Source organism: Balearica regulorum, chromosome 9, assembly GCF_011004875.1.
Source record: "Balearica regulorum gibbericeps isolate bBalReg1 chromosome 9, bBalReg1.pri, whole genome shotgun sequence".
Classification (NCBI taxonomy): domain Eukaryota; kingdom Metazoa; phylum Chordata; class Aves; order Gruiformes; family Gruidae; genus Balearica; species Balearica regulorum.
In genome coordinates, this window is record NC_046192.1 from 18,723,026 (window position 1) to 18,744,330 (window position 21,305).

At 66.8% G+C, this 21,305-nt stretch overlaps 3 protein-coding genes across 3 annotated transcripts; 1 reads left to right on the forward strand and 2 right to left on the reverse strand.

The window, feature by feature from the left end:
* LOC104636080 (mitochondrial ubiquitin ligase activator of nfkb 1-A) lies at positions 1-2,701 on the reverse strand. The gene is made up of 5 exons (XM_075761422.1): positions 2,655-2,701; positions 2,242-2,387; positions 1,901-1,988; positions 1,699-1,819; positions 1-1,530 (listed from the first exon to the last, which is right to left on the reverse strand). Exons 2-5 carry the CDS (start codon positions 2,356-2,358, stop codon positions 840-842), a joined length of 1,017 nt encoding a protein of 338 aa, XP_075617537.1. The 5' UTR covers positions 2,359-2,387; positions 2,655-2,701; the 3' UTR covers positions 1-839.
* Positions 2,702-3,367: 666 nt separating this feature from the next.
* Positions 3,368-12,588, reverse strand: ECE2 (endothelin converting enzyme 2; the record flags this gene model as incomplete). Its single annotated transcript, XM_075761417.1, is given in 21 exon segments — positions 3,368-4,137; positions 4,265-4,360; positions 4,442-4,632; positions 5,286-5,353; positions 5,678-5,788; positions 5,972-6,075; positions 6,284-6,361; positions 6,456-6,554; positions 6,745-6,855; positions 7,107-7,221; positions 7,361-7,503; positions 7,908-8,096; positions 8,294-8,359; positions 8,447-8,593; positions 8,738-8,862; positions 8,961-9,176; positions 9,385-9,529; positions 9,917-10,003; positions 11,757-12,377; positions 12,380-12,421; positions 12,424-12,588. Coding segments are annotated over 21 exon segments (3,096 nt in total), but the record flags the coding sequence as incomplete, so codon positions are not given.
* Positions 12,589-13,460: 872 nt separating this feature from the next.
* PSMD2 (proteasome 26S subunit ubiquitin receptor, non-ATPase 2) lies at positions 13,461-20,548 on the forward strand. The gene is made up of 21 exons (XM_075761423.1): positions 13,461-13,644; positions 14,254-14,310; positions 14,625-14,789; positions 15,035-15,156; positions 15,446-15,670; positions 15,774-15,932; positions 16,218-16,362; positions 16,567-16,627; positions 16,903-17,049; positions 17,236-17,342; positions 17,744-17,871; positions 17,970-18,057; positions 18,278-18,440; positions 18,536-18,637; positions 18,730-18,875; positions 19,095-19,178; positions 19,310-19,478; positions 19,569-19,663; positions 19,833-19,959; positions 20,051-20,169; positions 20,251-20,548. Exons 1-21 carry the CDS (start codon positions 13,510-13,512, stop codon positions 20,431-20,433), a joined length of 2,727 nt encoding a protein of 908 aa, XP_075617538.1. The 5' UTR covers positions 13,461-13,509; the 3' UTR covers positions 20,434-20,548.
* The last annotated feature ends 757 nt before the right edge of the window (positions 20,549-21,305 follow it).

Below are 21,305 nucleotides of genomic sequence, written 5' to 3' on the forward strand. Positions count from 1 at the left end.
TCTGCTCCTTGGCTTTATTACTCCACACACCACCACAAGCTGCTCCCGCACCCGGTCCCGGCTGGGAGGCGGGCAGGAAAGCTGGGCACAGCGGGGGCCGGAGGCGCAGGCAGGCTCTGGGGTACCCCAGGGCTGTGCTCCTGCTTCGGGAGGAGAGCAGGGACCCTGCAGGTGGGGATGGAGGGACACTGTTCCCCTCCCCAGGTGGCAGAGCCGCTGGCAAAGGGGCACAGTGCGTCACTGCCAGCCCCTGGGTGCCCCTGCACTGTCTGGGCAGTGGCTGTAGGCACACAGATTGGGGGTGGGGGTAGGGAGGGAGGAGGTGGAACGATGGGGACGACACAATGGCAGCACCAAGGTGTGCTACTGTGGTGGCTTGGGTTGGGTCTCCATCACCCCACCCTAGTGGCTGTGTCCCACCAGCCCTGGTCCTGTACCCACGGACAAAGCCATGTGCTGGAAAAGCCAAACAGGGGAAAAGTGCTGCGTGGCTTTGGGGGGGGTCAGGGCTGGGAAAGGGGCAGGGGTCAAACAGCCACTTGCCAGAGGAACACCCCAGCGTAGGGCCAGGGACTTGGCCTCTTGGCTCAGGCACTGAGTATGTTTCCCCCAAGCCTTCATGTTTGGGCGGTGGGGAGGGGGTCCCTCTGGCAGACAAAGAGAGGATGAGGAGGCTACAACTCCCCCCTTTTCCCAAAAACAGGCAGGGAGGCACACTAGGACTTTCCCTCCCAAGAGGAATCACTCAGCTGCTCGTGAGTGGACAGCTGAGATTTCTGCAGGCTCTGGGCTCAGCTTGGTTCAAGCTGCCCCTCGCTGGGCCCCCTCCCCAGGTGCTCTCAGGCCTGGTAGAGGGGCACCACGCGGTCAATGGGCCCCCGGCAGATGGGGCAGAGGCGGGCAGGCAAGGCTTGGAAGCAGCGGAAGCAGCAGCAGATGTGGCCGCAGCCCAAGAGGACGCACTCACGGGGCCGCATCAGGCAGATCACGCAGGAGTCCTCAGGCTCCCCGGCCTCCTCACTGTCTGGCTCTTTGTCCTCACGCCGCTGCTTGAGGCGGGCGCGGCGGTAGGCACGGCATAGGGCGTGCAGGAGGACGGCCAGGCCTGCCGCGGCACACAGCGCGGCCACCCCCTTCCAGAACCCGCTGGCCGACTCCAGGTCCGCCAGCACTGTCTGCCAGTCCCCCAGGCACAGGAAATACTCGCCCCCCTGGGCCGGCGGCTGGAGGTGCAGGGAGCTGTCGGGGTGCAGGACCAGCTCCCCGATACCTGTCAGCCCGGCCCCCACCCGCAGCATCTCCTCCGTCTCCAGGATGCCCTTGGGCTTCTCCCCACTCAAGTACTGGCCCAGCAGGTCGCGGAAGCCGTGGGCCGGCTGCTGGAATCGCTCGTACACCGTCTCCAGTGGCAGGCAGACAGCCTGGAGTGGGCTCTCCACGCTCACTTGCGTCACCGCCCCGGTGTCTGGTGAGGCCAGCAAGAAGGGGACAGTGTAGACCTGCTCTGAGAGCACTCGCTCGCTCTCGCTCCTGCAAGCAGAGAGTGCAGTTCTGGGATGTGGACAACGTGGAGGAAATCTGAGCTCCTGGGGCTGAGCCTTTAACCGAGCTACTTTCTGCCTCTCGCGTGGCCCCAGAGGACAGGGGTCTGGACTCAGCGGTGCAAGCCCACCCCTGCTGTCCCCTCCCACCGCTCACCAGCTTCGCGCCAAGCTGTTCCAGATCAGCCGATGCTCTTTCAGAAGCAGTTTCTGGATCACGCCCTGCAGCCCCTCATGGTAATGGCTGGTCAGCACAGCCTTGGCTGGCAGCACTATGCCTAAGGACCAAGGGATGCATCACGGCCAAAGGAGAAGAGCCCGGCCCCTGTCCCCAGTGTGGGACCACAAGGTCTCCTTACCTTCCAGGGCAACGTAAGGCAGGCACCTCCCTTCAGCCGCAGACACTAGTGCTGGTAAATCATCATCAACCTGGAGCTTTGGGGCCTCCTGGAAGAGCAGGGACTGAGTGTGAACATGGGCAGGGGCAGACAGGCTGGCAAAGGCTGGGTCATGCATGGCTTTGTGGGGATCTCTGGCAGGATGTGACCTGCTTGGTCCTGGGCATCGCGATATCGGTAGAGGATGCAGCAGGCTGCAGTCATCAGCGAGGTTCGCCGAAATCAATGGCTCTGGGCTGGGCAGTGTAGGGCAGCGGGGAAGGGACAGTGGGCAGGAGGGAGCGTGTGAGAGACAGGGCTACCTGTATGCGTGCCACGACTCTGGCTTTCTTCCTGTACAGGTAGTAGAAGAGGCCGGACAAGGCGAGGCTGGAGCCCAGACACAGCAGCTCCCCGGGCGTGACGGGTGGTGCGTCCATGGTGCCAGGCTGCGAGGTGAGCGTGCTGGCTGGGGGACAGGGCCGTGTTGGCCCAGGGGCAGGGATGTCCCGGCGCCCCTGTCCCCAGGGCGCTGCTGCCTTAAGGCCAAGCCTGGCCTGGCCCCGGCTGGGGGGGCAGTTCAGCTCCCACACCCACAGGTGCCCGGCAGCCCCGGCCCGACCCAGCACCCCTTGCCCAGGCTGGGTCCAGAGGCGCCCGTCTTGCCCTGTGCCCACGGCTCGGGCCAAGGCCCAGCACCCGTGACCCTGCCCGGGCCCCGCACCCAGAGTCCCACCTGGGCCCGGCACCCCCAGTCCGGGCCCGGCCCCTCCGATCGGGCCCGGCCCCGCCGCTGCCGCTCGCGCCGGCCCGGCCCCGCTGCCCCCCGTGCCCCCGAGGCCGGAGGCGCCCAGCCCCGGCCCCCCGGTCCCGCCGCGCTGCCTGCTGGGAAATGGAGTGCGGCCTCCGCGATGCGGCGGCGGGACGAGCCGTGCCCGGAACTACAGCCCCCAGCGGCCGTCCCTCGCGCCGAACTACAGCTCCCGTCGGGCCGTGCGCCCGCCACTGACAGGACTACGGCTCCCGGCGGCCTTTGCGATCCCCCCCCCCCCCCCTCCCGGCCGCTGGCCCCTGCGGGCTGGCCGGTCCCGGTGCAGAGGCGGGGGGTGCCGGGGGGGGGGGGTGCCGCGACACCCCGGTATGGGGCTGGGGGCGGCGTGCGGAGAGGTGGCAGCGTGGAACATGGCTCCCCCCCCCCCCGCCGTGCCTGCGACTGAGCGCTGACTCGTCCTTCCCGGCCGTGCCGGCGGTGCCAGTTGAGGCTCAGCCCTGCGGCTGCCCGCCTCCCCCCCGCACGGCCGCTCCCCCCCGCCCCGTCCCTCGGGACGCCTCATCTCCCGCTCCCGTCCCCCGGGGTGTCTCCTCTCCCGCACGTCCCCCGGCTTTTGAGTCACACACACACACCCCCCCCCCCCCCCGAACACCGCGAAGGACCCGCAGCCGCCGGAGTAAGTGGAAACTGCTTTTAATCGTTCAATAAATCCAGGGAGAGCCACCCACAGCTGAAGGCACCGGAGTCCCTGCTGCCGCCCGCTGGTCCCAGCAGAGGCGGATGGAGAAGCCAAGCCGGGTCGGGAGGGGGCGAGGGAAGAGCGGAGCGGGGTGGCCCCCCCCAGCCTCCATCTCCGCAGATTTGGGGGGGGGGGGCTCGGCTCTGCTGCTCTCCCTGGGACCCCTCTGACCTGCCCGCCCGGGGGGACGCGCAGTGCTGGGGGGGGGGGGGGCTGAGCTGTGCCCGTCTCTAGCACGTCAGGGTTGGGGTGCAGAGCTGCATTTTGGGGGTGCTACGGCTTCTCTGCCGGCCGTGCCCGGCCCCAGGCTGTGGATGGGGGCTGCGGTGGGTGCCCGGTGCGTGGCCGTGTGTGCTGGGGAGGGGGGCAGAGGTGGCGTGCGGTGTGGGCACAGGGGGGGACCGCGACGGAGCGTGACGCGGGGGGCGGCCGCGCTCTCTGCCCGTGGGCCAGCTCCAGCAGACGGTGAGGGCTGGGCGGGGGGAGCACAGCAGAGCATCGTCCCCTCTGTCCCCAGCACCCTCCCCGTCCCTACCACACCTCACAGTGCTTGCCGGGGTTCATGGGGGAGCCCAGGGGGCAGCCGAAATGTTCGACAAAGTCCCGGGAGTTGCTGAGGGTGCCGATGACACGGTACTTGTCGGGGCTGTGGGGGTCAGTCACCAGCCCTTCGTGGGAGCTCTCGGGTGTCCGGACGGAGCACCAGACCTGCCGGAGTGGGAGCAGCCTCAGGGATGGGGGGCAGAGCCCCCTGGGTGGGATGGGGGGGGGGGCTGCGGACTGGCTCTGAGGGGCCGGGGAGGGATGGGGAACCCACCGTCCTGCTCCGCCCTACCTGCGCGAAGCCCACGAAGAAGAGCTGGTGGTTGGTGAGCCCCAGGGCTGGCAGGCGCTTCTCCTCCCCATTCTTCTGCAGCCAGGACTTGTACGCCTGCGGGAGAGGCACCCTGAAGCCCCGGGGAGGGACAGACAGGTACGGGGGTCCGTGTCCCCTCAGGACGGCAGCACTCACGTTGTAGGCTGCCTTGAGCCCACCGTTGTCGGCGATGTTCTCGCCCAGTGTCTGCCGGCCGTTGACCTTCTCACGATGGACGGTGTAGCGGCCATACTGCTCTGTCATGCACGCCGTCCGGTTCTTGAAGGCTTCCAGGGATGAGTTCTGCCACCATGGCCGCAGGTTGCCCTCCTTGTCATATTCCCGCCCTGCGGGACCGAGCCGTGGGGCGGGGTGGGACCGGGGGAAGCCGGCCCCCTGCAGAGCCCCCACTGCAGGGGATCCCAAAGCAGGGTGGGGTGCAGTGGGGACAGCCCCAGGGGACACCAGGGGATCTGGTGCCTCAGGTCCATGCCCAGGGGAGATGGTGTCCCCCAGCCCCTGCTCTGGGTGGGCTCCGGCTGGGGCTCAGCCGTGCGTTTGGGTCCCCAGCCATTCCCTGGTGCACCCCCGCTGTCCCAAGCTGGATTTGTCACCCCAAATTCCCCCCCTGACCCCATCTCAGCTCTGGTGAAGGCGCAAAGCAGAGTGGATGCGAGAGGGACCCGTCCCACGCCCCGCGGGGAGGAGGATGAGGAGGGGGCCGGGGCTGCAGACACCGTGTCCTCACCAAGCAGATGGAGCGAAAGCTGCACAGAGAAGCCGGGGGGAGCTATCGGCGGGTGCCACCTGGGGAGACAGGACGATAGAAGGGGGGGCGGCCAGGGGGGCATGAGCACGCATGATGCAATGGATAGCAAAGCGGGACCCTCGCACGCCCGCGGCACCCCCTCCCCATGCCGAGTGCAGGGGGCAGGCGGGGAGCCGAGGGAGGGCAGGAAGGTGATGGGGGTCAGGGCCGGCGCTGCCCGCGGGCTCTCACCTTGGTCGTCAAATGCATGGGTCAGCTCGTGCCCCATCACCACGCCGATGCCACCAAAATTAAGGGCTCTGTGGGGCCACGGGAGAGAGCCAGGTAAGTGCGGGGGATGATGCCATCGCAGCCTGCCCCCGGCCCAGGCACCCCCTCTGCAGCCGGGGCACCCAGTGAGACTCTGTTGGCACCCAGCTGGGAATGAGTCCTGTTGGGGACACTGGTGGTCCCACGGGGACTTTGCAGGCTGTCTTGGCTGCAGGATGTAAAGCCTTAAGGGACCCTCAAGCTCCCCAGGGCTTTGCTTCATGACTGTGAGGAGCTCTGTGGGGTGCTGGCCCTGATCCAGCCCATGCTCCCCCGTCCCCAGGAGGTGCCCCCCATCCCCGTGCCAGGCTCACTTGGGGTGGTTGCGGGCGTAGAAGGGAGCCTGCAGGATGCCGGCAGGGAAGACGATCCCGTTCTTGGTGGGCAGGTAGTAGGCATTGACGGTCTGCGGGGTCATGCTCCACCTGGGGCAGGGAGGTGGGACAGGGGACAGGCAGGGATGCGTCCCCTCTCCCTCCCGCCCCAGCACCCTCCTGTGCCGTCTCCCACCATGGGTCCCCAGCGCCACCCAGGCTGTGCTGGGGACAGTGCTGTGACACCCTGCTGGTGTCATGTCCTCCGCTCCCCCCTGGGGCCCTCCCCCTTACTGGTCACGGTTGGGGGGTTTCCGGAGCTGGTCGGCCATCACTTTGGCGGAGAAGTTGTAGAAGTTGAGCATGTTCTGGAAGAAGGAGTCCTCTGAGACCTCATACTGGTGAGGAAGAGGAGGGATGAGGAGGGGTCCACTGGGGTGGTTCTCCCCACCCTGGCCAGGATGTGCTCGGTACCAGGGTGGCTCCGTGTAATGCCCCGTCCAAATGGGTCCCCCAAATAGGGACATCACCCCACCATAGGACTCCCCAGGGCTTGGCATGAGCAGAGACCAGCCCCCCCTCCCCACAAGCCAGGTGTCCCCCTACCCCATCATAGACATCATCCAGCTCCTTGTTGTCCAGGATGAAGTCGGGGAAGCCGATCATGTCATAGATGGCATCCGCCTGCATGGGGAGAGGCTCCGGCAATGAGAAGGTCTGGGGGGGGATTCCTGGGATGGGGGGACATCGCCCGCCCGTTGCCCTCCCTGGGGGTCACCTTCTCCTTAGCAGCCTGCCGGGTCTTCTCGTCCATCCAGTCCAGCTGGTCCAGGGACACCTCAAAGGCTGCCCGAATCTCGCTGATCATCTCCTCAGCCTGGGGAGGGCAGGGAATGAAGCCCCCCGCAGCCCCTCGGGCAGGGACAGGGTGGGCAGGATGTGACCTCTCCAGGGCTGGAGGTCCCATTTCCCTGCTCCCGGCCCTCCAGCCCCAGGGTTTGGGGGGGAGAGGAGGAGTTCCTGCGGACAGTGATGGGGACGGGACGGGGGGGTAGAAGTGTCCTCACAATGGCCTTGCTGTCCCTGTCGAAGGTGGCTTTGACAAAGAGGGAGCCCAGGGCGAAGCCCAGCGTGTCGTCCGTGTTGGAGATGCAGGTTTGCCAGCGGGGCGTGCAGGACTGTGGGAGTGAGATGGGAGTCCATGAGACCTCCAGCCCCCTCCCTGCTCCTCTCCCTTCCCCCCGCCTGGCTCTGCCCCCTCCCCAGGCGGGAGGTGCTCAGCAGCTAAACCCCCATCCCAAAAGATGATCCCTGGGTTCCCTCTGCAGCATCCGGGGCTCAGCATCCCAAGGGCATCCCAAGGGCAGAGGTGGTCCTGGCTGCTTCCAGGCTGGGGGCAGAGAGCGATGGTCCCGGGCCCCCCCGTTACCTTCCTGGTGCCATAGAGCGTCTCCAGCAGCCTCTCCTGGGCTGTCTCGAAGCGCTGGTCCAGGCTGGAGGCCGTCTTCTGCACTAGGTTCCAGATCAGGTAGTTGTTCAGGATGCTGCGGGGGTAGAGAGGTACCATGGCTTGCCATGGGCACGGTCCACGGGGGATGCCCCACCACTGGCAAGCCCAAAACACGCCTCCGTCATGGGGGCAGCCCTCAATGGGGCACGGCGGGGGGCTCGCGGGTGCCTCACCTCCTGTCGGTGCCGTTGATGAGATCGGAGACCTGCTGGAGGTAGGTGTCCCCGTACACCACCACAGGCTCAGTGTCGGCCAGCTCCAGCGGGGCCAGGGCATAGGACAGGTAATCCAGCCAGTCGACGGCGGGGGCCAGGGCCTGGGGGGAACACGGGGATGCAGCACCCAGGTGCTTGGCACGGCTCTGCCCCATTCTGCCTGGCATGGGAGGATCCCCGGGGCAGGGGCTGTGCTCCCTGGGAAGGTCCCAAGGTCCCTTCTCTGCCCCAAACCCTTCCCGTGGCTCCCCGCTGCTCTCGATGCTGCAGAACAAGGAAGGGACCCCAGGACCCCCCCATGTGGGGTGGCAGCTCCCCCCAAATCCTAACAACTGGGGCGACAAGCACCTCACTGCAGCACCCAGCGCATGTCCCAAAACGGATGGGGCTGCCCGGGGTGTCTGGGGGGGCATGTGTGTGCAGGCACAGACCCCGTGGTGCCCCACTGGACAAATCCCCTTGCATCCCCAGAGGGGTTCCCCAGGCTGCACCATGCTGTGCCCACCTGCAGCTCAGCAATGCTCATCTTGTGGTAGATCTTCTCATCATCGCGCCGCTCAGCCTGGGGCACGGTGATGTTGGCCAGCTGGGTTTCAAAGTCCAGCACCTGCTGCATCTGGAGGCGGGTGGGCTCGGGGGCCCCCCCCAGCAGCACCCCCAGCTCCACCATGTAGTCCAGGTACGCTGCCAGGACCTGGTGGGACCCCAGCCCCGGCTCAGCCCTGGCTGCAGCTCATCCCACTTCCCCGGGGGGGGGGGGGGTCAGACCCGCTGCCTGGGCACCATGCCACCCTGATGGGCAGGGTGCAGAGTGCCCTGGTGCTGGTCACACCCCCTCGCTGCGGGTTTCCCCTGATTGCTGCCGGCAGGGTGCCCGGCGCCCAGCCTCACCTTCTCGTTGGCAGTCTTGTTCAGGTAGTAATCCCGGGATGGGAGGAAAAGCCCTGACTGGTCCACCTAGAGGGAGAGAGGGGCAGCATGGGCAGCCCCGAGCCCGCTGGTGCCCCCATGGTGTCTGCTGCCCCTCAGTGCCAAGGTGCCAACCTGGATGACGTTGCTGTTGGAGCTCTTGGAGTCTGCACCCACGTACACCGTGAAGAATGGGGTTGCCCGGTACGTGCCCGACACCACCTTGAGGACCTCCATGAAGCTAGTCTGGTTCCAGGAGCCGGTGATGTTCCATCCCCCGATCTGTTGGCAGATGGACCCAGCACCTCAAGGAGGGACAGGGCCCGTCCCCGAGGGCTGCTCCCTGCCCAGTAACGTGAAGAGCCAAGCAGGAGACATGCTGGGCTGAGCCCCAACAGCTCGGTTCACATGCGGATGGCTGCCCACCTTGTCGATGAGCTCCATGAGGGGCTGGGAGCCCAGCTCCTCTATCCTCTGCTCCTTGAGGCAGGACAGGTAGTACCTCTGTGTCTTCCGCTCCGCCTCGCTGCTGGAGTTGAAGGTGGCGTTCTCTGCGGGAGGCTGCGGGTCAGCCCTGGGGATGCTGGGGCTCTGCCCATCTGTGCCCGGAGGTCACCCCCCCGGTGGCCGTGACTACCCTGGTGCCCACCTAGGAGATGCTTCATGATGGCCTGGTTCTGGTCCCAGATGCTGTTGAAGGTGCTCCACTTGGAGCGCCCGTTGGGCAGCGGGTTCCTCTTGATCCAGCCCCCGCACGAGTACTGGTAGAAGTCCTGGCACGGGTCTGTCTCTGCATCCAGGGCCTCAAGGATCTTGCTGGCCACCCGGATGCAGGCATCCGTCAGGCACGTGCTGTGAGAGGGATCTGCCAGGGAAGGTATGCCTGCGGCTGTACGTGTGTGCCAGGGGAAACTGAGGCACGGGGCAGGGCCAAGCCCTGTCTGCACCCCGGGGCGGGCAGAGCACCTGGAGCAGGAGTCCCAGGCTGACCCTTCCCTCCCTATCGTGCCGTGTTCCCCCCGGGTGTGGAGATGCCACCACTGTCCCGGCAGACCCGCAGGGCCCCTCCCTACCTCTGCGGTACTGGATGGCCAGGGCGACGACGGCAACGCTGAGCAGCAGGGCCAGGGAGACGGTGACGGCGCAGAGCACCAGCTCCAGCTGGCTGCGCGAGGCCAGGCGGCTCAGCAGTGGCCCCGGCCCCTTCCGAAACCCCACCTGGGCAGGAGCAGGACCCGTCATTGCACCACGGAGGGACCGAACCTTGCCACTCCCCCTTCCCTCCCCTACCGCTCCCCAGTGCCTGGCTTGGCTGCGTGACGAGGTGAGGATCATTCCTCCACCCGTGCCCAGGGCACCAGCCCCAGTGAGCCAGTGGTGGGTGCTGGTGGCCCCCCCCAACCGTAAGAAAGGACGATGGCCCAGGCACACTCTTTGCCGCATTTTGGCTGCCTCCCAGCACATCCCTGGGGACAGCCAGGGCTGGCTTGGCTCCCGGCCCTGCTCCTGCTGCCCACCCGGCTGCGGGCAGGCTCCGGCTGAGGGTGGAAGGGGGGCTAGGGAGGATGGAGAAGGGAAGAACGAAGGGGCCAGGGCAGACCTCACCTCCACACTGTCAGGAGAGGCGCTGCCGTCCCCCACCGGCTCCGGCCCCTCATCGTCCTGCAGCGTGGCACGCTTGTAGTCAGGCATCTGCCGAGGGAGGGAGCGGGCTGGGACGGGGGCGTGTGGGTGGCTGCCCCGTGCCTCGCCATGCCCTCCAGCTCTTACGGCAAGGGCTGGTGCCCTCTCAGTGGGTGCACGGGGGGGCTGGGGCAGCCCCTGGCCCCCCTTGGTGCACCTGAGCCTCCCCCAGAGGCTGCCCCCAGCCCCGGGTGGCCCTGGGGAGCGTGGGGAGACCCCCTGGCAGGGGGCTTGGGGGCTCGTGCCAGAGCATCCCTCCGCATCACCACGGCAGCCGTGGCATCAGCCCTGCCGACAGGTGCCACATCGCCACAGAGATGTGGTCCCTGTTGCCAGGCAACCATTGCCTAGCGCTGCTGCCTCGCCCCTCCTCCCCGCCTGGAACTTTCCATGCAGATGTGCACCGGTCCGAAACATCTGGAAGCATCTCCCACCCCATCCTGGCCCCGGGGGTGCCCAGGGTGCAAAGCCGAGCCCAGAGGGCAGAGCGTGTGGGGGGACAGGGGGTGTCAGCTGGCAGGGCAGGACCCCCTTGCTCCTGGCCTTGCGGTGCAGCCCGGTAGGGACTGCTTGCACCGACTCAGCCGTGAGGGCTGCCCAGGACTCAGCCAAGAGGGAGGTGGTGGAGCTGAGCCAGCAGCTTTGGAGGGGGGGATGAGCTGGAGGAAGAAAAAGCTGGAGGCTTTGGTGGAACAGAATCGGCAATGCTGCTGGTCACGAGCCATCCTTAGGCTTCAGAGTTAATGCCCGGGTGGGTTGCAGCTCACCCTCCCATCCGTGCTGCAGACTAAGGTGGATGCCCCAGGGCTGCCCGCAGGGCTGGTGCTGGGGGGGCGGGAAGGAGCCGGGGTGGGAAGGATGACGGGCAGGGGGTGAAGCAGAGCCAGTGCCCCGTGCCCAGCGCTGCCCACTGCCACGCCGCTGGGACAGGGAAGGGCTTTGCCCAGGGCTGCCATGGCAGGAGCGCACAAGGCTGGGATCGACAGCTGGCAGGAGCCCCCCGCCGGGGCGGGTTCCCACGAGCCGCTGGCGTTAGGAGGGACGGCTCAGCATCCTGTGGGAGCTCAGCCAGCCGGGCACCCCCACCGCCCCAGCTCCCCCAACACGCTCCTCTCTCCTCCTGGGCACCAGCTGGCAGCACCCCTTCCCCAGCACCTCCTGGCACCCTCAAGGCAGGAGCAGGATCTGGTCCTGGGGCTCCTGCCCCCTCCGTGCAGCTGAGACCCGTGGGAACAGGGTGCCCTGCTCCCTGCAGAGGTGTTGCCTTGGGGGGCACCCTACAAGCAGCATCACTGCCCCAGGTGGGTTTCATGCCCGGGCAGAGCAAGGTCTGTGCGGCCATCTCTGAACCACTCCAGCTGCCTCTGCCCGACCCCCCAGGCAGATGTTTGGGGGAGCCCTCCCTCCTCATCCCCACCGTGGGGGACGGGGACCCTCCAGCCACGCAGTTCCCCCGGCCCCACGCAGCCCCTTGCACCCCCCTGGCTCTCGCCCCCCCCCCCCCCCCCCCGTCTCCCCCAGCCCTGCCATCCCTCCCTCCTGCAGGGTCCCGCAGCCCTCCCACCCCTTCCAGCTCCTTGAGCTCTCCAGCCCCCGGGCTCTCCTCTGCCTCGGTCCCCTTCTGTCCCACTCGCCGTCCCCCCTGTCCCCCGCGCCGGTGCCCCCCCCGCCCCCTCTCCTGCTGCCCCCCTCCCGCCCTTTGCCCCCGCCCTGCCCCGCCGCCATCCCCGACCCGGTCCGCGCCGCCGCCCCGGGCACTCACGGCGTGTCCGAGCTCCTGGAGGGCCACGTTCATCCTGGCCATCCCAGGCCACCTCCCGCCTAGCTCCGCTCCCCGCCCGGGCCGCGCCGGGCCCCCGCCGCCGCCGCAGCGCCGCCTGCCTCCGCCGCCGCCATGGCCCGCACCGGGCGCCGCGCCGCCACCGGGACCGGGACCGGGACCGGGACCGGGGCCGGGGCCGGGGCCGCGCCGGAGGGATGGAGCCGCGGGGGGCTGGTACCGGCTGGGCGCGGCCCGCAAGCACGGGGCGGGGGCGGCTGGGGCCGGCGCCTCGAGGGGCGGCTGGAGCGGGGGCACCGGTGCCCAGCCCGGTCGCACCGCTCCGCTCCACCCGGCCCGGCCCCGCCGCCAAGGTGACCGCCGCGCGCACGGGAGGAGCCCCGCACCGGCACCCGCACGGGAGCCGCACCGGAACCCGCGCCGGTATCTGCACCGGCAGCGCCACCCGCACCCCCACCGGCACCCGCACGGGACCCGCACCGGCACCTGCGCCCTCGCCAGTGAGAGATGCCACCGGCACTCGGACCGGCACCCGCACCGGCACGGGGAGCAGCACCCGGGCTCACACCCGGGTGCCCGCAATGGGCACCGGCACACCGACACACGTACCGGCACTGGGCTTCAGCACCCGGGGAGACGCACTGGCACCGCACAGCACCGGGTACCGGCACCGCCAGCGGGGTGGTAACGGTGCGCAGCCGCAGCTGCACACCCTGCTCCGATACCTGGGCACACGCCCCAGTGCACCAGCGCACGCCCAGCTGGGCGCACACACACAGCGACTGACACCCCCATCCCGGTACCCTGACGCACCCCGAGGTCACCCGCGGGCCTGTGCCACCGCGCACGGCGTGACGCAGTCACACGCACGCGGGTGTGCACAGCCATAGTCGCTGCCGCGGTGGTGAGCGAGGGGGAGGCCGTGACTGTGCGCACAGCCTCACGCCCGGCCTCGACACCTCCCAGCCCCGTGTGAGCGCCTGCCTGGGACGGGGTGTCACCGCGGGTGACCCGGGGGAGCAGCAGTGTGCGTGGGTCCGGGTGCAGGTACCGGGGGGGACACCCCTCCGGGGTGCAGGGCACGCAGGGCGTGTGTGTGCCTGGGTGTGTGCAGCAGCGGTGCTTCAAAGAACGTTGGTGAGGAGATGCCTGGCACCGCACCCACGGCCCGGGGGTTCCCCTGCGAGCACAGCCCGGGGGGCTGCCCGGGGCGGGGGGGGGGAAGGTGCCCCCCAAGGTGCCCGGTGCGGCTGGGCAAGGCAGTGCCACCCGCCCGAACTGCTGGGCTGGGGGCACGACAGTGGCACGTGTGTGCAGGGGTGGGTGTGTGTGTGTGTGTGTGTGTGTGTGAGCGCGGGTGGAGGCACAGGGGTGCCCACGGGCGTCCGTGGCGTGTCGGGGCCCTGCCCAGCCTGCCAGCCCCGGGCAACGCCGCCTCGCTTGGCCGGCTCTGGTGGCACCGGTGCCCCGTGCCAGGGTGGCGGGGCTCCGGGTTCCCGACCCCGTCCCCGGCAGTGCCGGAGCCCCGGGTCGCGCCCTCCCGCTCCCGCCGGTGCCGGTGCTCGGCGCTGCGCAGTGACACGTGGGTCCGCCCCGCCCCGCGCCCCGCCTCTGGGTCCGCCCCGCGCCACGCCCCCGGCGCGCGCCGGTGTCGTCACGGCGGCGCCGGGCGGCGATTGGCGGTGGGCGCGTGCGGCGCGCAGGCGCAGAGCGGCGGGTGCGCGGCGGAGCGGCCATGGACGCTGGCGGCGGCGGCGGGCAGAGCCGGGTGCAGGGCGGCCCCGGGTCGGGCGGCGATGAGAAGCCCACGCCGCCCTGGGGCCGAGACCGCCGGGAGCCGCCCACGGGGCCCGAGAAGGAGCAGGAGCTGGTGAGCGCCGCCGCGCCGCGGGCCGCAGCTGAGTCACGGCCCGGCCGGGCCCGCGTCACCGGCGGGGCGCGACGTCATCCTACGTCACGGTGGCGGCCGGCACCCCTCCGAGGGGGCCTGTGGCGTCGCCGGGTCTCCCTCCGGCGGGGGCGCGTGACGTCAACGGCGCGAGGGGGCTCCCTCCGGATGGGGGACATGACGTCACTGAGGCGAGGCATCCCTCTGGAGGGGGGCCGTGACATTTTGGGGGTGCTCGCGTGACGCAGCTGAAGGCTCCCTGCCCGAGGGAGCGTGTGTGTGTGTGCGGTGAGGCAGAGGGGATAGGAGTCTGACATCACTGGAGCGTGGTGAGGGAAGCTGAGATGTAATCAGGGTACGCGCGTGACAGCGGGACTGTGGAGGGGTCCCCTCTTTGCCCGGCACAGGGGTATCCCCGATAATGGGAGCGTTGACCCCCCCTTGGCAGCACTGGGGCAGGATAGGGCCCTGGTGGGGGGTGTCGCTGTGTCCTGGGCCCCTGCGGCTTGGGGTGACGGCCCCAGCCCTGTCACGCTGCGGGTGTCTGGGCTGGGCACCCTTAACTCTGCTTTCCCCTCTGCGTTTTGGCAGTCTGAGGAGGACAAACAGCTACAGGATGAGCTGGAGATGCTGGTGGAGCGCCTGGGGGTAAGTCTGTGCCGTGGCCCTCAGCAAGGAGCTGTGGAGCCGGGAGCCCTGGCCAGGACTTGAGTCCATCTGTCGCTCCCTCACGGTTGTTCCTGGTGCATTGGAGATTGGGGGGGGGAGGGGGGGTTTCACCTTGAGCAGACCCCCTCCTTGTCCGCTGCGGTCTGTCCCCCAGCCTTGCTGCCTGTCTGACCCGTGCCCAAGGGACCTCTGCCTCCATCTGCTCACAGCCACGGCTGTGTTTGGGGAGCGCCGGCAGGGTGGTGGCACAGGAACCAGCCCCCAGCCTCCTGACAGGCAGCTTCCCTCTGCAGGAGAAAGATACTTCCCTCTACCGCCCGGCCCTGGAGGAGCTGCGGAGGCAGATTCGCTCTTCCACCACCTCCATGACCTCCGTTCCCAAACCCCTCAAGTTCCTACGGCCACATTACGGCAAGCTGAAGGAGATCTATGAGAACATGGCTCCGGGAGAGAACAAGGTAAAGGCTCTTGGCCCTGCCATCCCGCATGGCTGGGGGGACGGTGCTGGGGCAGGTGATCCTGGACCTCTGGACCCCGTGGTCTAACATCAATCTCTGTGACGTGCTCCGGGGGATTTTAACTTGCCAGGGCCGTGCCTTTGCTGCCTGTGATGGCTCGTGGGTGCAGGGAGGGTGTTGTGTCCCTGGTCGCCCCTGCTTCCTCATGCCTGGCGTGTGTCTGGACTTCTGCACTCTTTCCCCAGCGCTTTGCAGCAGACATCATTTCTGTTCTGGCCATGACCATGAGCGGGGAACGCGAGTGCCTGAAGTACCGGCTGGTGGGCTCCCAGGAGGAGCTGGCATCTTGGGGGCATGAATACGTCAGGTAAGCCTGGGTGGGAGCAGGAGTTGGGGAGGGACAAGGGCTCAAGGGGTGTCACCTCATCCCCTGTTCACAGTGATTTGCTAGCTACAGAGATCTTGCTGCCGTGGCCTCTCTAATCTCTGCTCTTAACCCCATTCCTCCTCTGGGCTTGTCCCCTGTAAGCTCTCGCAGGAAAGTGGAGCCCCCGTAAACAATACACAGCCCCGTTGTAACTGGCAGCAGCTGCTCCCCATCCTTGGGGCTAGGTGAAGCTGGTTTTTGAGGCGGTGATGTCCCTTTGACCCTGCAGGCACTTGGCAGGGGAGGTGGCCAAGGAGTGGCAGGAGATTGATGAGGCTGACAAGGCTCAGAGGGACACGCTCCTCACCCTGGTCAAGGAAATTGTCCCCTACAACATGGCCCACAATGCCGAGCATGAGGCCTGTGACCTGCTCATGGAGATCGAGCAGATGGACATGCTGGAGAAGTACATTGATGACAACGCCTACTCCAAAGTTTGCCTCTACCTGACCAGGTGAGGGACCTTGGCAGGCTGAGGCGGTGGAGGGGGCCTGGTCTCTGGCAGGCTGAGGTTGCCTGATGTGGTCATCACCCTCATGTCTGTCTCCTCCTCAAAGCTGCGTAAGCTACGTCCCAGAGCCCGAGAATTCTGCTCTCCTCCGCTGTGCCCTGGGCATCTTCCGCAAGTTCAGCCGCTACCCTGAAGCCCTGCGCCTGGCTCTGATGCTCAACGACGTGGAGCTGGTGGAGGACATCTTCACTTCCTGCAAAGATGTGTAAGCGGAGACTCGTTCCCCGCCCTCTGGGGCCTTCACCCATCGTGGTGGGGTGTGGCTCCCCATCTGGTCTGAGACGGGTTGGATCCTGCCACCACCGGAGGTGTGTGGGTTTTGTACTGAGACTCTCGTCCCTGACATCAAGATGGGCAAGAGCGGGTCATCTCTGGGCTGCTTGTGTGTGCTGCTAGAGCGGGGCAGGCTGGCTCACCGTTTGGTGAACGCGTGTTTGTGCTGGGGCTGGCTGGGGTCCGGGCACTTGTGAAACCTCTCCCCTCTGTGCAGAGTTGTCCAGAAGCAGATGGCCTTTATGCTGGGCCGCCACGGGGTCTTCCTGGAGCTGAACGAGGATGTGGAGGAGTACGAGGACCTGACTGAGATCATGTCCAATGTCCAGCTCAACAGCAACTTCCTGGCCTTGGCCAGAGAGGTGAGTGTCCTGGCTGGGAAAAGAGCCCTGGGCTGCCTCCAGCTGTGGCTGCCCTGGCTGCCGAGCTCTGTGGCAAGATCTGGGATGAGATCCTTTGTCCCTACGAGCTTGGCCAGGCACCACCTGGAGAGGTTGCCCTTGTTAGGGCAGCTGCCCCGGGGTGTGCTGGCTGGGAGATAACCCTCTTCTCCCTTGTCTCTGCAGCTGGACATCATGGAGCCCAAAGTGCCAGACGATATTTATAAAACCCACCTGGAAAATAACCGTAAGGGCTTGTGTCGTGGCCTCTGTCCTTCCTCCTGGGGGGAGCTCTGGGGGCTGCAATGCACCTCTGGGCCGGCACAGTCAAGCTGTGTATCCTGGGGTGGGCAGATAGCTTACCCACGGTCTCTGACCTGGTGTGGAGCAGACGCAGCTGTCTGCCATGGATTTGGGCTTCTGCTGGTGGTGGGACAGGTCCTCACCCCCCTCTGGTGTGAGACAGCTGTGGGGGACTGTCGGGGCTTTAGCGGCCCGGGTCACCCTGACATTGTTCCCCAGGGTTCGGAGGGAGCGGTTCCCAAGTGGACTCAGCCCGGATGAATTTAGCCTCCTCCTTCGTGAACGGCTTTGTGAATGCTGCGTTTGGACAGGACAAGCTGCTGACAGACGATGGCAATAAATGGTTGTACAAGAACAAGGACCACGGTGAGGGAGGGGCTGGAGGTGCCCCTAGGCTTGGGGTCGCTATCCTGTCGCTTTTGGGGGCCTGCTGAAAGGGGGGCTGCAGGCCACGGCTGCCACTGGGCTGCCCCGTGTCCCTGGCCACCACCTGCCCCAGGCAGGGCGCATCAATTCTGGACTGATGTGGGCTCTTCTCCCCTGGAACTGCAGGGATGCTGAGTGCTGCGGCCTCGCTGGGCACGATACTGCTGTGGGACGTGGACGGGGGGCTCACGCAGATCGACAAGTACCTGTACTCCTCGGAGGATTACATCAAGGTCGGTGGCACTGATTCCAGCACGGGCTCTACCACTGCGTGGGGCAGCCCTGCTGCGGGCTGGGTGTGCGGCTGGCTCAGGGAATGGTTAACCTTGCCTTGATCTGCTGTGCGGCTCAGCTCCTGCCCAGAGAGGGGTCGGATGCCCTGTGTCCCAGGTTTTTGAGTGGCTCACAGCAAGGCGAGGAGCTCTTGGGGACTGCCTGATGCACCTTTGGGGTCCCCTTGTCACAGAGCTACAAGCTTTGGACTGCTCAGGGGGATCCAGAGTGACGTTGCTCACTTGGTACCAACTTGCCCATCCCAGGGAGTGGGTGTAACGCGTGGGGTGACGTTGGTCACTGGCTGGCAGGAAGCTTTGTGTGTTGGTGGCTGGTGCGTGACAGTGCCTCTGCTTTGCAGTCGGGCGCCCTCCTGGCCTGTGGCATTGTCAACTCAGGGGTGAGGAATGAGTGTGACCCTGCCCTGGCCCTCCTGTCCGACTATGTCCTCCACAACAGCAACACCATGAGGATCGGAGCCATTTTTGGGTAAGGGCCTAACCCCAGTCTCCCCCGGGCTGCGCAGGGTGGTGCGGCTCCCGCCTCATGCTCCCCCCCCCCCCCCAACACCCCTGGACTCTCTGCAGGCTGGGGCTGGCGTACGCGGGCTCCAACCGTGAGGACGTCCTGACTTTGCTGCTACCTGTGATGGGAGACTCCAAGTCCAGCATGGAGGTAAGGAGCGAGGCAGGGTTCGCCTGGGGTTCCTGCTTCCCCACCCAGTCTCCAACAGCTCCTGGGGATACAGGGACCACCCCGCAGCTGGTTCAGGCTCTGGGAGCAGGGCTGCATGTCCCTGCCTGATGATGTGCTGTGCCAGAAGAGCATGACTCTGGGGGCCAGCTCGCTGTGCGCTGTCCCCACGTACAGCACTTCTCCTTCCCTCCTTCACCAGGTGGCTGGCGTGACTGCCCTGGCCTGTGGGATGATATCGGTGGGCTCCTGCAATGGGGATGTCACCTCAACCATCCTCCAGACCATTATGGAGAAATCAGAGATGGAGCTGAAGGACACGTATGCCCGGTGGCTGCCGCTCGGCCTGGGCTTGAACCACTTGGGTGAGGCTGAACAGTGCCAGCAGCTCATGGGTTGGGGGACGGGGTGGGAACATCCCTCCGCTCTTGTCCTCTAACTGACGTGCCTTTCTTGGCAGGGAAGGGAGAAGCGATCGAGGCCATTTTGGCAGCGCTGGAGGTGGTGTCAGAGCCGTTCCGCAGCTTTGCCAACACGCTGGTGGACATCTGCGCCTACGCGGGTGAGTTGGGCTGATAAAGCAGGAGGGGCAGGAGCAGGTCCTGGGCTCTCCTCCTGCTGATCCTGACCCTCGGCTCTCCCCCCCCCCCGCAGGCTCAGGGAATGTCCTGAAGGTACAACAGCTCCTGCACATCTGCAGTGAGCACTTTGACTCCAAGGAGAAAGAGGAGGACAAAGACAAAAAGGACAAGAAAGAGAAGGAGAAGAAAGAGAGCTCAGCTGACATGGGGGCTCACCAGGTGGGGAAATGCAGGCTGGGACCCATGTCCCAGGTGTGGAAGCTGGCTTTGGGGCTGTCCCTAAGCCACTTGTGGGATCAGAGCTGGAGGAAAACAGCCCCCAGCAGCATCCCCTGCTCTCCCTGTCCCCCTGGGCTCAGGGTGGGTGCATGGGCTGCGAGAATTTGGGTTTTAGGCTGGGTGCTCCCTGCCTGGCGCTCAGTGCCCGTGTCCCCGCAGGGCGTAGCGGTGTTGGGGATCGCACTCATTGCCATGGGCGAGGAGATCGGCGCTGAGATGGCCCTGCGCACGTTTGGCCACCTGGTGAGTGACACCAGGGGAACAGCACAGAGCTGGGAAGGGACCCTGGGAACAGAGACTGGGTCTTGGGCTCGCATCTCTGTAGACCTGACTGCCCTTAAGCCAGGTCTAACGCCCACCTCCCATCCGTACAGCTGCGGTATGGGGAGCCCACCCTCCGCCGAGCCGTGCCCCTGGCCCTTGCACTTATCTCGGTCTCCAACCCCCGGCTCAACATCCTCGACACCCTCAGCAAGTTCTCCCATGATGCTGACCCTGAGGTTTCCTACAACTCTATCTTTGCCATGGGCATGGTGGGCAGCGGTAAGCCTGGGGGACAGCCCGGTTTGGGGGGGGAAGGTGGGAGACCTAAGCTGTGTACCCTACTCTCTGCCTGTACCCCCTCTTCCTCAGGTACCAACAATGCCCGGCTAGCAGCAATGCTGCGGCAGCTCGCCCAGTACCACGCCAAGGACCCCAACAACCTCTTCATGGTGCGGTTGGCCCAGGTGACGACCTTGTGCTTGCTGCTTGTGGAGGGGAAGGGGCGGGTTGGGGTCCCCGCCCTGGGTGCGGGAGGGCAGTGGTGTCCTGGGGCTGTCACCGTCTTGCTGGGCAGGACTGGGGGTCCCAGGCCTTGTCCCACCCTGCTCTCACGTGCTTTCTCTGCCACACCAGGGCCTGACTCACCTGGGCAAGGGGACGCTCACCCTGTGTCCCTACCACAGCGATCGCCAGCTTATGAGCCAGGTGGCTGTGGCCGGGCTGCTGACCGTCCTCGTGTCCTTCCTGGATGTGCGCAACAGTGAGTACTGTGGGCTTTGCCCCCACCCTGGCACCCCTCTGTCCCGTGGGGCGGGCACCGCTCAGCCTCCTTACTTCTGTCTCCCCTCCAGTTATCCTGGGGAAGTCCCACTACGTTCTCTATGGGCTCGTTGCTGCCATGCAGCCCCGCATGTTGGTCACCTTCGATGAGGAGCTGCGACCTCTGCCTGTGTCGGTTCGAGTGGGACAGGTAAGGGGCCGCCAGAGCCTGGGATGGGGTGCTCGGGCATCCCTGCATGTCCCTGGCTCTTACCTCGCCCCTGTCTCGCAGGCTGTGGATGTGGTGGGCCAGGCGGGCAAGCCCAAAACCATCACCGGCTTCCAGACTCACACGACGCCAGTGCTGCTGGCGCACGGAGAGCGGGCAGAGCTGGCCACAGAGGAGCACGTGCCTGTGACGCCCATCCTGGAGGGATTTGTTATCCTACGCAAGAACCCCAACTATGACATTTGAGCCAAGGGGAGGCTGGGGGGGGTGGGGTGGGTAGACGGTTTGGGTGTGGGGGGAAAAAAAACCTAGTTTGTTTTTGTTACTGAGAGTCAAGGAAATAAACGGTGCGGAGACTCTAGTGCTGCCCTACCCTCCTTGCGCTGGGGCTGCGGGCTGGGCTCTTGTCCCCTCGAGGGCGTCTGCTGCCCGTGGGGGCCAGGCACAGCGCAGACCCCAAGAATGGGGGGTGAACGGAGTTGTGGGGTGCCACAGGTGCTCCCAGTCCCCCACCGATCTGGCTCCTGCTCCTTCCCGCCCCGCGCCTGGCTGGGGCCCTGCGGCACCCCCGGTGCCTGTTGCGGCAGGGTGTGCCAGCGCCGTGCGACTCCCCTCCCCGCTGTGCTGGCACCCGCTTCAGCCCAACGCTGCCCGTCCCCGGCTGGACTGCCCTCCTGGCGGGTCTTGGGTGGCGACTCCCTGGCTGCAGCTGCCCCCAGCGTGTGCTGGGCTCTGATCCAGGGCCAGGATTAAAATCGGTCTTGGGGCAGGGCGGAGGCCACGGGGGAAAGTATTTTTAGGAAAGAGAGGAAAACCCTGTGCTGTTTCCAAAACCGGCAGCGTCCGCGCCCTGCCCGGGGGCGCGGGGTGCTTGGGCTGGGTGGGTGCGGGGGCTGTGCCCAGGCGCAGGGTGCTGGATGGAGGCTGGGATGGGATAGGGGCGAGGGGCCGGGGGGGGGGGTCCCGGGAGGGTGCAGCTGGAGGGCTGCAGGTGCGGCCGCCGATGGAGGCGGGTCCCGGGTGGGTGCTGGGCCCGGACGGCGCTGCGGGTGCGGAGGCCGGCTGGGTCCCGGGCGCGTGCCGGTTCCGGGTGCGGCGGCGCGCCGCGTGCTCCCGCA

Coding starts and splice junctions, on each gene's coding strand:
- PSMD2 (XM_075761423.1), top strand. CDS start 13,510: ATGGACGCTGGCGGCGGCGGCGGGCAGAGCCGGGTGCAGGGCGGCCCC. Junction 14,311..14,624: donor TGCTGGTGGAGCGCCTGGGG/GTAAGTCTGTGC, acceptor TTCCCTCTGCAG/GAGAAAGATACTTCCCTCTA. Junction 14,790..15,034: donor TGGCTCCGGGAGAGAACAAG/GTAAAGGCTCTT, acceptor CTCTTTCCCCAG/CGCTTTGCAGCAGACATCAT.
- LOC104636080 (XM_075761422.1), bottom strand. CDS start 2,358: ATGGACGCACCACCCGTCACGCCCGGGGAGCTGCTGTGTCTGGGCTCC. Junction 1,989..2,241: donor GAGTCGTGGCACGCATACAG/GTAGCCCTGTCT, acceptor CTGCTCTTCCAG/GAGGCCCCAAAGCTCCAGGT. Junction 1,531..1,698: donor AACAGCTTGGCGCGAAGCTG/GTGAGCGGTGGG, acceptor CTCTGCTTGCAG/GAGCGAGAGCGAGCGAGTGC.